This window comes from Pristiophorus japonicus, chromosome 6 (assembly GCF_044704955.1).
Source record: "Pristiophorus japonicus isolate sPriJap1 chromosome 6, sPriJap1.hap1, whole genome shotgun sequence".
Lineage (NCBI taxonomy): Eukaryota > Metazoa > Chordata > Chondrichthyes > Pristiophoridae > Pristiophorus > Pristiophorus japonicus.
The window spans coordinates 150458692-150472047 of NC_091982.1; the positions used below are offsets into that span (position 1 = coordinate 150458692).

The window sequence follows — 13356 nt, forward strand, 5'->3', positions numbered from 1 at the left end:
AACCAAATCCCACTAAAACAGATAATCTGGTCATTTATCTTATTTACTGTTTGTAGGATCTGGCTGTGTGCAAATTGGCTCCCACATTTGCCTGAATTACAACAATAATTACACATTGAAAGTAACTCATTGGCTGTGAAGTATTTTGGATCGTCTTAAGGATGTGAGCGACGCTATATATAAGTGCAGGTTCCTTCTGTAGTGGAGAGTAGTTGTCAAGAGATACTTGGTTCTACCTCTGTCAGCTGGATGCCATGACAAAGTCATCGAACTGACAACACCACAGATCACCGTGTCTCCAAGTGCTCTTTGTGTGTTTTAGGAAAGTAATGGCTGGAAGTCAGTCCAGCCCGTTTGGAGTCCGGGTCCCTGTACAGTATGCAGGGGACCGGCAACACCACAGGGGCAGGCTACAAACAGAGGGAAAGGGATGTACAGAGGCTATTCTCCCTGAACACAGTCAAACATTCAGTGAGGTGTAAAAAGTGTCAATGTAGAAAGTGCAAGCTCAAAGTACTGACTGTGAAGTTAGTCAAAGAATCACATTCCATCTCGATCTGGGATGCAGACAGAAGTGGATTGGTTTACAGGCTGGAATCTCTGGCTCATAGACCCAGCAGCTACTAAATATTGATGTGTTGATGGCTGTGACAGAGACCTCCCCGAGTGATCACATTGTGAATTGCCTCACATTCTTCAGCCACTCGCCTCCTCCTTTCACACCGGAAACTGAAGGCTTTGAAGAGGCTCGGAAGCCAAAGGTGATGGCTCACTTCACCAATGCACACTGCGTGTTCTCCTGACACTGAGCCACACAGAGCAGAGACGGTCCAGGATTCATCCATGGGTGCTTTCGACTTACTTCATCTTATGAAGAACAATATTGGGAAGAGGGGTGGAAGGAGAAGTGCTCCCAATGGTCTCAACACCCTGAACTGGAGTGGGGGGGGGGGGGGGGAGGGGGTTAGGGGGAGAAAAAAATCAGCCAAGACCACCCACCCCAAAGGGTAGTGGAACTTTACCCAGCAAGTCACCGCCTTCTAGAAAGGAGGGGAGTACAACAACAACTTGTATTTATATAGCGCCTTTAACGTAAAATGTCCCAAATGTTTTGGAAGACCAATGCCTCAGTGTTTCAGTCTCCCTGCTTCACAGGAGTGTTTTAAGACAAAACAATGAATTTGACACTGAGCCACATAAGAAGAAATTACGGCAGATGAATAGAGGTGGGTTTTAAGGAGTGTCTTAAAGGAGGAAAGTGAGGTGGAGAGGCGGAGAGGTTTAGGGAGGGAGTTCCAGAGCTTAGTGCCCAGGCAACAGAAGGCATGGCCACCAATGGTTGAGCGGTTATAATCAGTGATGCTCAGGAGGGCAGAATTAGAGGAGCACAGACATCTTGTGGGGGGTGTGGGGGGGGGGGGGGGGCGGTTTGAAGGAGATTACAGAGATAGGGAGGGAACACACAACGGCAGAGTGATTCAATAGTTTTAAAGATCTCAATTTCTCTCCTTTGCTCCAGATTCATATATTTTATGCACCTTTTGATGGGCAGTCTCCACAACTCCAATCTGGCCTACTTTGGCGAGCTGGCCAAGTTCAATTAATAAGTGTCAGCTGTGGCTCAGTGGGTGGCACTCTCACGTCTGAGTCAAAAAGCTGTTGGTTCAAGTCCCACGCCAGAGACCTGAGCACAAAATCTAGGCTGACTCTCCAGTGCAGCACTGAAGGAGTGCTGCATTGTTGGAGGTGCTGTCTTTTGCATGCGATGTACAGTCAAGGTCCCATCTGCTCTCTCAGGTGGATGTAAAAATCCCATGCCATAATTTTGAAGAAGAGCACTCTCCAGAGTACTGGTCAATATTTATCCCTCAAGTAACAGCACTAAAACAGATTTTCTGGTCATTTATCCCATTGCTGTTCGGAGGAGCTTGCTGTGTGCAAGTTGGCTGCCATGTTTCCTCAGTTACAAAAAGTGATTACATTTTAAAAGTACTTCATTGGCTGTGCAGCACATTCATCCATCCCAAGGTCGAGAAAGACTCTATATAAATGCAAGTCTTTCACCTAATACCAAATCATTCCCAGTGGGCAGTGTCATACATTCCCCATGAAATGGGATGAGATTGCCCCAAGTAATTTCACAGGAGACCCTTATAGACAAGAAGCGGGAGCAGTGAGCTTCGAGAAACCCTGGCTTGTGACCTTGGAGGAGAGTTCAATCCCAACAATAAGCAAATAATTCCCGATGTGATTCTACGTCTCCAGATTTTGGAAGAGCAATGCCTCAGTGTGTCAGTCTCCCTGCGCCTCTACTCTCCTGTTGGCACAACAACTTATATTTATATAGTGACTTTAATGCAGTAAAATGTCCCAAGGTGCTACACAGGAGCATGAACAAAATTTGACACTGAGCCACATAAGGAGATATTAAGGCAGATAGGTAACCAAAAGCTTGGTTAAACAGAAAGAGAGAGAGAAAGACTTGCATTTATATACCCCCTTTCACGACTACCAGATGCCCCAAAGCATTTTACAGCCAATGAAGTACTTTTGGAGTGTTTTCACTGTTGTAATGTGGGCAACGCGGCAGCCAATTTGTGCACAGCAAGCTCCCACAAACAGCAATGTGATAATGACCCAGATAATCTGTTGTCTGTAAATTTTAACATCAACAACTTGTATTTATATAGCGCTTCATAGCAGTATTATGAGATAAAAATGTGACACCGAGCCATATAAGTAGAAATTAGAGCAGGTGACTGGTCAAAGAAGTATGTTTTAAGGAGCGTCTTGAAGAAGGTAAGAGAGGTAGAGATGCGGAGAGGTTTAGGCAGGGAGTTCCAGAGCTTGGGGCCCAGGCAGCTGAAGGCACGGCCACCAATGGTTGAGTGATTATAATCAGGGATGCTCAAGAGGGCAGAATTAGAGGAGCACAGACATCTCGGGGGGTTGTGAGGCAGGAGCAGATAACAGGGATAGGGAGGGGCGAGCGTCTTAAAGGGGGAGAGAGAGACAGAGAGCAATGTTCCCTCTAAGCTGCACATGTGCACGACCACGCAATAATCTGCACGGTGCCATGCAGGCCGCTCACAAGCTTCCCACTTGAAATACAGCGTCTGCACAGACATTTAAAGGGACCGCGCATTGAAATAAACAGGCCGTGGACAACAGAGACAATTTAGAGGGAATATTGATAGAGGGGCAGAGATTTAGGGAGCGAATTCCAGGGTCTTGAGCCTTGGCAGCTGGAGCGATTAAAATCGGGGATGCTCAAGAGGCCAGAATTGGAGGAGCACGAATATCTCGGGGGAGGTGGGGTGCGGGGGAGGGGGGGGGACGGGGGTTGTGGCTCTGGAGGAGATTACAGAGAGAGGGAGGGACGGGGCCATGGAGGCACGCTGGATACCAACTTGTAAAATGGGTGAGCTGGTAACGATCAACGGCCGGTTGGATGAGTCTGATGTACGACGATCTAACTTCATGCTATGGCAGATGCACATCATTCTGTTCACCGAGCTGCGGTTACTCGGAGGCAACAGCCACGGTCCAAACACACTCAGATCCAGCAGAATAGTGCCATCCAGCTACCAATGGCCCAACACAGAATGAGAAGTTCCTGCTCTATGGCAGTGCAAGTGAGAGAGCCAAACCTTGCAGAGTCAAAAGCCCAGAAATACTTAACGCATTTTTACACAAAAGCAGAAAGTACACACACAGTAGAAAAAAGGATTCACTTTTTAAAGATAGGAGCCCCCTTCAGAACCAAAAATGTCTCCAACCAGAACATTAACAAATGTATAAACCACCCGAACCCCTCGATTAGATTCCAGCCTGTACCTCACTCCCGGGACTCCATTATTCTATATATAAACCACCCATAACCCTCGATTAGATTCCAGCCTGTACCTCACTCCCGGGTATCCATTATTCTATATATAAACCACCCATAACCCTCGATTAGATTCCAGCCTGTACCTCACTCCCGGGTATCCATTATTCTATATATAAACCACCCGTACCCCTCGATTAGATTCCAGCCTGTACCTCACTCCCGGGTATACATTATTCTATATATAAACCACCCATACCCCTTGATTAGATTCCAGCCTGTACCTCACTCCCGGGTATCCATTATTCTATATATAAACCACCTGAACCCCTCGATTAGATTCCAGTCTGTACCTCACTCCCAGGTATCCATTATTCTATATATTATCCATCTGAACCCCTCAATTAGATTCCAGCCTGTAATGTACTCCCGGGCATCCATTATTCTATATATAAACCACCTGAACCCTTCGGTAAGATTCCAGCCTGTAACTCACTCCCAGGTATCTATTATTCTATATATAAACCAGCTGAACCTCTTGATTGTAACTCACTCCCACATATCCAATATTCCATGTGTGATCTTGATTCGGTGATAGCTTTCTTGCCTGCAAGTCCAAAAGGCTGTGGGTTCAAGCCCAGGATTGAACCCATAATGTAGGCCAACACTCCAGTGCAATACTGAGGGAGTTCTGCACTGCCAGAGGTGCCGTCTTTCAGACAATACGGTGAAGCTGATGGCCCGAAGTGCCTGATCAGATGGAGCAAGATGCAAGCACACTTCTTTTTGAAGAAGAGCAGGAACTGAAGTGACCTTCTCAACACTCATTGCTCAACCAACACCACCAAAAACTGACTAACCGGCCTATTATCTCGTGTCCTGTTTGTGGAACTTTGCTGAGCTGCCGCTTCTCCGCCAAAGTGACTACGCTTCAAATGTAATGAATTGTCCGTGAAGAGCTCTTTGGGACATCCTGAGGATCGGAATGCCATTATATAAATGCACGTTCCTTCCTTCAGTTAAACCCCTTGGTTAGATACCAGCCTGTAACTCACTCCTGCATATATCTACTTCTCTCTACAAATCATTGATTAGATCACAGCCTGAAATCCAGCTATACAGCTCTGCTCTTGTACACGACAAATTCCCGCAAGTAACAAATCGTCTTACACACTCTGGTGCTCAGTAGTTCCAATTATAATGTAACTTTTCGATCATGAAACTAATGTTGCATCAGAAGTATCTTACACAGGCTGCAACTAGGAACATGTACAATATCAACAATGTCGCCTTCATTCTTGCCACTTGAAGGTCAGCAGGTTGAAGGCAAGGACTCATAGCCAGAGTCAGTCCCCCAATGATAAACAACAACAACTTGTATTTATATAGCGCCTTTAACATGGTGAAACGTCCCAAGGTGCTTCAGGAGTGACACTGAGCCGCATAAGGAGAAATTAACGCAGGGGACCAAAAGCTTGGTTAAAGAGCTAGGTTTTAAGGAGCGTCTTGAAGGAGGAAAGAGAGGTGGAGAGGTTTATGCAGGGAGTTCCAGAGCTTGGGACCTAGGCAACAGAAGGCACGGCCACCAATGGTTGAGTGATTATAATCAGGGATGCTCAAGAGGGCAGAATTAGAGGAGCACAGATATCTCGGGGGGGTTGTGGGGCTGGAGGAGATTACAGAGATAGGGAGGGTGAGGCCATGGAGGGATTTAAAAACAAGGATGAGAATTTTAAAATCGAGGCATTGCTTAACTGGGAGCCAATGTAGGTCAGCAAGCACAGAGGAGCTGGGTGAGTGGGACTTGATGCGAGTTAAGACATGGGCAGATGAGTTGGGTCACCTCTAGTTTACATGGGGTACGATTGGGAGGCCAGCAAGGAGTGTGTTGGAATAGTCAAGTCTAGAGGTAACAAAGGTGTTGATGAGGGCTTCAGCAGTGGATGAGCTGAGGCAAGGGCAGAGACGGGTGATGTCCCGGAGATGGAAATAGGTGGTCTGAGTTATGCTGCGGATATGTGGTCGAAAACTCATTTCAGGGTCAAAAATGACATCAAGGTTGCGAACAGTCTGGTTCAACCTCAGACAGAAGTTGGGGAGCGGGATGGAGTCAGTGGCTCGGGAACGGAGTTTGTGGCGGGGACTGAAAACAATGGCTTTGATCTTCAATCTTTCGAGAAGATTTCTGCTCATCCTGACTGGATGTCAGCCAAGCAGGGTGACAATTTAGAGACTGAGGAGGGGTTGAGCGAAGTGGGGACGAGGTAGAGCTGGGTGTCATCAGTGTACATTTGGAAACTGATGCTGTGTTTTCAGATGATGTCACCAAGTGGCAATATGTAGATGAGAAATAAGAGGGGGGCCAAGTATAGATCCTTGCGAGACACCGGAGGTAACGATGCGGTGGCGGGAATAGAAGCCGTTGCTGGTGATTCTCTGGCTGCGATTAGATAGATCAGAATGCAGTCCCACCCAGCTGGACAACGGTGGAGAGGTGTTGAAGGATAGAGTGGTCAACCGTGTCAAAGGCTGCAGACAAGTCAAGAAGGACGAGGAGGGATCGTTTGCCTTCATCACAGTCACAAAGGATATTCTTTGTGACTTTGATGAGAGCTGTTTTGGTACTGTGGCAGGTGAGGAAACTGAATTGGAGGGATTCAAACATGGAATTGTAGGAAAGATGGGCATGGATTTGGGAGGCGACAACGCGTTCAAGGAGTTTGAGAGGGGTGATGATGGCAGACTTGAGGGAGAGGGGACAGTACCTGAGGAGAGAGAACCGTTAACAATGTCAGCTAACATGGGTGCAAGGAAAGGAATGTGAGTGGTCAGCAGATTGGTGGGAATAGGGTTAAGGGAACAGGAAGTGGGTCTCATGGACAGGATGAGCTTGGAAAGGTCATGAGGGGAGATCGGAGAGAAACTGGAGAAAGATGTGAGGTCAGGGCTAGGGCAGGGGGGATCCATAGAGGAAGTTTGGCCCAGTGGGCCAGGGGAAGGAAGGGAAGAGGCACAGGCGGCCGAACAGATGGTCTCAATCTTGGAGACAAAGAAGTCCATAAGCTCCTCATATTTATTGTTGGAGGTGAGGGTGGAGACTGGGGAGAGGGGTTCAAAAAGACGTTAGCGGTGGAGAATAGAAGCTGGGATTTATTGTTACAGAGCAGTTTTGGCAGATGAATGGAGGATCCGATATTGCTTTATGTGGCCCAGCCAGATGTGGCGGTGAATGACTAAACCAGATGTCTGCCATTTCCGTTCAAGTCTGTGTTCCACATGACGTGAAAAGAACCAGTCGCAAACCCAACATCTTGTAGTTACAAACTCTACTGACTCTCTGAGGTGCCCCTCCCAACCAGCTGCCCACCCAATCCCAAGGCTCAGGCTGAATCCTGACATCTCCTCCCAACCTGCGCGCCCCAGGCCTGGTCCCGTCCGGCTTCTCCCCGAGTGCCGTCACCCCTCAGGAAGTCCGCTACTTACTGTTGAAGTTGTTGTGCTGGGCCATGAGCATCGTCTGCACCGCATGGCTGGCGTTCCTCACCAGGGCCTCGAATTCACTGCGGCTCCTCTTGGCCAAGTTGTCCTCCATTTCACTGGTGCAGCAGGTGTAACCCTGTGGGCAGATCCGCAGGTGCTCCCCTGAAACACAACACACATCCAATTTAGGTTGCTGGTGAGGGCGGAACATCCTTCCAAATTAAGGTCTGACCAAAACATTTTCAAATTTCCCAAAATGCAATCTCCCAAATGGCCCAGTGAACATTAAGGAACACTTGGGACTCACTAGATCAGAGAAGGTAAAGGGGAGATTTAATAAAGGTGTAAGACATTATGAAGGATTTTGGTCAGAGTAGATAGGGAGAAACTGCTTCCACTGGTAGTTGGGTCGGTAACCAGAGGACACCGATTTAAGATAATTGGAAAAAGAACCAGAGGGAGATGAGGAGAATGTTTTTACACAGCGAGTTGTGATCTGGAAGGCACTGCCTGAAAGGGTGGTGGAAGCAGATTCAATAGTCGCTTTCAATAGTAAAATTTCAAATCTGTTGATGTCCAGCTAAACTCTACTATGAGAATTATCACCGGTACACTTTTATCGACACAAACACCTTGGCTGCCCGTGCTTGCAAACATCGCACCAGCACACCTACGAATATTCAGTCTCCAGAGAATACAACCACTACACCAGCAAAGACATGCCGATCCAGGCCGACTCAAACAACCTACCACCAACCCGCCTCCAATCTAGACGGCCATTTTGGGACCGTCGCTGAAGCCCTTCAGCAATCTCCCCTCAGCCTTGATGACCGACGGCGAAATGCTTGGAAGAACTGCAACATGCAGAATGGATTGCTTATAGAGGACCCCACAGTACAACCTGAAGGATCAAACCTGGAAGGCACTGCCTGAATGGGTGGTGGAAGCAGATTCAACAGTAACTTTCAAAAGGGGATTGGTTTTGTATTTGAAAAGAAAATGTTTGCAAGCTAATGGGGAAAGGGCGGGTTAGTGGGACTAATTGGTTTGTTCTTGCAAAGAAATGCTTCCTTCTGTGCTGTATGATTCGATGACTCGACATCAGTCGGAGTCCTGGAAACAAATGTCTGAAGGACTTTAAGTTTGGTCCACAACTCCTGTCAACAGAGACAAACTCTTGCGTGTATATCTCATTGAAAAATCCAGCTCCTCTGATGGCTCAGCGACAGCAACATTCAATGTCACTGAGGTACATCGAAGTGCTGACCTAACTCCATTCCCCACCCCAACATAGTTTTCAACGTGCTCTCAGGATGTGGGCGACACTGGCAAAGTCTCATTTATCGCCCATCCCTGGCTGTCCTGAGAAGGTGATGCTGGACTGAGCTTTCGAACCCCTGCAGGTCTTGTGGTGATGGTGTTCCCAATGATTGTTTTTTTTATAGCGGAGTAGAGGGCATTGAGTCATCCACGTTGTGCGGAACTGGACTCATGTCCAGGTCAGACTGCGTCAGGGTGTCAGGATCCCTTCCCTGAAGGATACTGGTGGAACTGTTGCCGTTTTCAGCCACGGGCCACCAGATTTCTCCCAAGACCGGGAATTCCCACCCACAGTGGGCAGAACCATCATTCACTGTAGGAACGCCAGCAGGATAAAGCTTGGGAGTGGCACTGAAGGGAAGGAAGCAGGAGAAGAGGGCATCTTCTGGAATGTTCCATTCCTGCTGCCAACAATTGCTGGCTCTTCTCCACACAAAGACATCCCTCTCACAAGATGGACATTTTTGTGATTCCAATCCATCTGAATGATCTCATAAGTACATAAGAACATAAGAAATAGGAACAGGAGTAGGCCATACGGCCCCTTCAGCCTGCTCTGCCATTCAATAAGATCATGGCTGATCCGATCATGGACTCAGCTCCACTTCCCCGCCCGCTCCCCATAGCCCCTTATTCCCTTATCGTTTAAGAAACTGTCTATTTCTGTCTTAAATTTATTCAATGTCCCAGCTTCCACAGCTCTTTGAGGCAGCGAATTCCACAGATTAACAACTCTCAGAGAAGAAATTTATGCTCATCTCTGTTTTAAATGGGCAGCCCCTTATTTTAAGATTGTGCCCTCTAGCTCTAGTCTCCCCCATCAGGAAACATCCTCTCTGCATCCACCTTGTCAAGCCTCATATACGTTTCGATAAGGTCACCTCTCATTCTTCTGAATTCCAATGAGTAGAGGCCCAACCTACTCAACCTTTCCTCATAAGTCAACCCCCTCATCTCCAGAATCAACCTAGTGAACCTTCTCTGAACTGCTTCCAAAGCAAGTATATCCTTTTGTAAATATGGAAACCAAAACTGCATGCAGTATTCCAGGTGTGGCCTCACCAATACCCTGTATAGCTGTAGCAAGTCTTCCCTGCTTTTAATACTCCATCTCCTTTGCAATAAAGGCCAAGATACCATTGGCCTTCCTGATCACTTGCTGTACCTGCATACTAATCTTTTGTGTTTCATGCACAAGTACCCCCAGGTCCTGCTGTACTGCAGCACTTTGCAATCTTTCTCCATTTAAATAATAAATTGCTCTTTGATTTTTTTTGCCAAAGTGCATGACCTCACACTTTCCAACATTATACTCCATCTGCCAAATTGTTGCCCACTCACTGTCTATGTCCTTTTGCAGAATTTTTGTGTCCTCCTCACACATTGCTTTTCCTCCCATCTTTGTATCGTCAGCAAAGTTGGCTATGTTACACTCAGTCCCTTCTTCCAAGTCATTTGTATAGATTGTAAATAGTTGGGGTCCCAGCACTGATCCCTGCGGCACCCCACTAGTTACTGGTTGCCAACCAGAGAATGAACCATTTATCTCGACTCTGTTTTCTGTTAGTTTGCCAATCCTCTATCCATGCTAATATAATACCCCCAATCCCGTGAACTTTTATCTTGTGCAGTAACCTTTTATGTGGCTCATTGCCAAATGCCTTCTGGAAGTCCAAATACACCACATCCACTGGTTCCCCTTTATCCACCCTGTTTGTTTCATCATCAAAGAACTCCAGCAAATTTAGCAAACATGACTTCCCCTTCATAAATCCATGCTGACTCTGCCTGACCGAATTTTACTTTTCCAAATGTCCTGCTATGCTTCTTTAATAATGGACTCCAACATTTTCCCAACCACAGATGTTAGGCTAACTGGTCTATCGTTTCTTGCTTTTTGTCTGCCTCCTTTTTTAAATAGGGGCGTTACATTTGCAGTTTTCCAATATGCTGGGACCTCCCCAGAATCCAGGGGATTTTGGTAAATTACAACCATTGCATCCACAATCTTTGCTGCTACTTCTCTTAAGATCCTAGGATGCAAACCATCAAGTCCAGGGGGTTTATCTGCCTTTAGTCCCATTATCTTACTGAGTACCACCTCCTTAGTGATTGTGATTGTGTTAAATTTCTCCCCACCTATAGCCTAGACTATCCACTGTCAGAATATTGTTAGTGTCCTCTACTGTAAAGACTGATACAAAATATTTGTTCAGAGTTTCTGCCATCTCCATGTTCCCCATTACTAGTTCCCCGGTCTCATCCTCTAAGGGACCAACATTTACTTTAGCCACACTTTTCCTTTTTATATACCTAGAGAAACTCTTGCTATCTGTTTTTATATTTTGTGCTAGTTTACTTTCATAGTCTATCTTCCCTTTCTTAATCATTTTTTTAGTCGTTCCTTGCTAGCTTTTAAGAGCTTCCCAGTCTTCTGTCCTCCCATTAGTTTTGGCCACTTTGTATGCCCTTGTTTTTAATTGGATACCATCCTTTATTTCTTTAGTTAGCCACGGATGGCTATCTTTTCTCTTGCACCCTTTCCTCCTCACTGGAATATATTTCTCTTGAGAGTTGTGAAATATCTCCTTAAATGTACACCACTGTTCATCAACCGTCCTGCACTTTAATCTATTTTCTCAGTCCACTTTACCCAACTCTGCCCTCGTATCTTCATAGTCTCCTTTATTTAAGCTTAGTACGCTGGTTAGAGTTCCAACTTTCTCACCCTCCATCTGAATTTGAAATTCAATCATGCTATGATCACTCATTCTGAGGGGATCCTTTACTAGGAGATTGTCTATTAATCCTGTCTCATTACACAGGACCAGATCTAAGATAGCCTGCCTTCTGGTTGGTTCCGTTACGTACTGCTCAAGGAACCCATCCCCTACGCACACTATGAATTCTTCCTCAAGGCTACCCTGACCAATTTGATTTGTCCAATCAATATGGAGGTTAAAATCACACATGATTATTGCTGTTCCCTTTTTACAAGCTCCCACTATCGCCTGGTTTATGCTCTGACCAACAGAGTTGCTACTGTTAGGGAGCCTATAGACTATGCCCACCAGTGACTTTTTCCCCTTATTGTTCCTTATCTCCACCCAAACTGTTTCAACACCCTTATCATTTGAGTCAATATAGTTTGCAGTGATTCCATCCTTTATCAGTAGAGCTACCCCACCTCCTTTTCCTTTCTGTCTGTCCTTCCGGATTGTTAAGTACCCCTGAATATTTAATTTCCAGTTCTGGTCACCTTGCAACCACGTCTCTGTAATGGCTATCAGATCATACCATTTGTCTTAATTTGTGCTGTCAACTCATCTATTTTGTTACAAATGCTACGTGCATTTAGACAAAGTGCCTTTAAGTTTGTTTTTTTACTCTTTTTTCCTACTTGTTTCCTCCTTCAAACTCACTTTCTTTATTTGTACTTTCTAATTCCAGCTTTACTCCTCTCCCTACTAAATCTATTCTCAGGTTCCCATCCCCCTGCCAAGCTAGTTTAAACGCTCCCTAATAGCACTAGCAAACCCCCCCGGGTGAGGATATGGGTCCCGGCTCTGTTGATATGCAACCCGTCCGGCTTGTACAGGTCCCACCTTCCCCAGAAGTGGTCCCAATGCCTCAGGAAACTAAAGCCCTCCCGCCTGCACCATCTCTCCAGCCACGTATTCATCTGCTGTATCCTCCTATTTCTGTACTCACTAGCTCGTGGCACTGGGAGTAATCCGGAAATTACTACCTTTGAGGTTATCGTCGCCGAGAGCGTGCAGAAATCAAGCGCAGGCAGCGGAAGGAGCATGCGACAAACCAGGCTCGCTGCCCACCCTTTCCCTCAACGACTATCTGTCCCACCTGTGACAGAGACTGTGGTTCTCGTATTGGACCGTACAGCCACCTAAGAACTCACGCTAAGAGTGGAAGCAAGTCTTCCTCGATTCCGAGGGACTGCCTATGATGATGACCTTTGAGGTCCTGCTTTTTAATCTCTCTGCGAGCTCCCTAAACTCTGCCTGCAGGACCTCATCCCTCTTTCTCCCTATGTTATTCGTGCCGATGTGGACCACGACCTCTGGCTGTTCATCCTCTCCCCTTCAGAATGCCCTCAATTAGCTTCCTCTTTCAACCGAAAGAAACAAATCTTTTCACGCTGAATTTTGAGCTCATCACCACGAGGGATGTTGGTACGGAGAGTTTGACCATTTTGATGTCGCAGTATCCCCCGGTCAGGCGCAGGACATGATAGGTTACAGTTACATTGCCAATTCCACAACAACGTAGAGTGGCGTCTGGTGTACACAGCACAAAGCAACCACCTACGGGGACCCCCGGGAGCACTGCATCCGTCAACGTAACAGGTAAATTGCAGGGTACTCTCCCATAGTTGGTTGAAGTCGGCACGGTACCAATCTAACCGTGCCAGTCATGGCTCAGTGGTCGCACTCTAACCTCTGTGTCAGAAGGTTGTGGGTTCAAGTTCCACTCCAGGATCTTGAGCACAAAATCTAGGCTGACACTCCAGTGCAGTACTGAGGGAGGTGCTATCCGGGCCTGTCTGCCCTCTCAAGTGCATACAAGAGATCCCATGGCAATATTTCGAAGACGAGAAGGGGAGTTCTGCAACTGTCCTCATCAATATTTATCCCTCAACCAGCATCATCAAAACAGTTATCTGGTCATTTAATAAGAACATAAGAACTAGGAACAGGAGTAGGCCATCT

At 46.6% G+C, this 13356-nt stretch overlaps 1 protein-coding gene across 3 annotated transcripts in view; it reads right to left on the bottom strand.

Moving 5' to 3' along the window:
* The window catches only part of LOC139265824 (glypican-1-like), a 378382-nt gene that overhangs the window by 139990 nt on the left and 225036 nt on the right, over window positions 1-13356 (bottom strand). For all 3 annotated transcript variants that reach the window (XM_070883291.1, XM_070883290.1, XM_070883289.1), the window contains one exon: window positions 7313-7471. In XM_070883291.1, the coding sequence (XP_070739392.1) occupies window positions 7313-7421 (109 nt within the window). In that variant the 5' untranslated portion in view covers window positions 7422-7471. The remainder of the gene's footprint in view (window positions 1-7312; window positions 7472-13356) is intronic.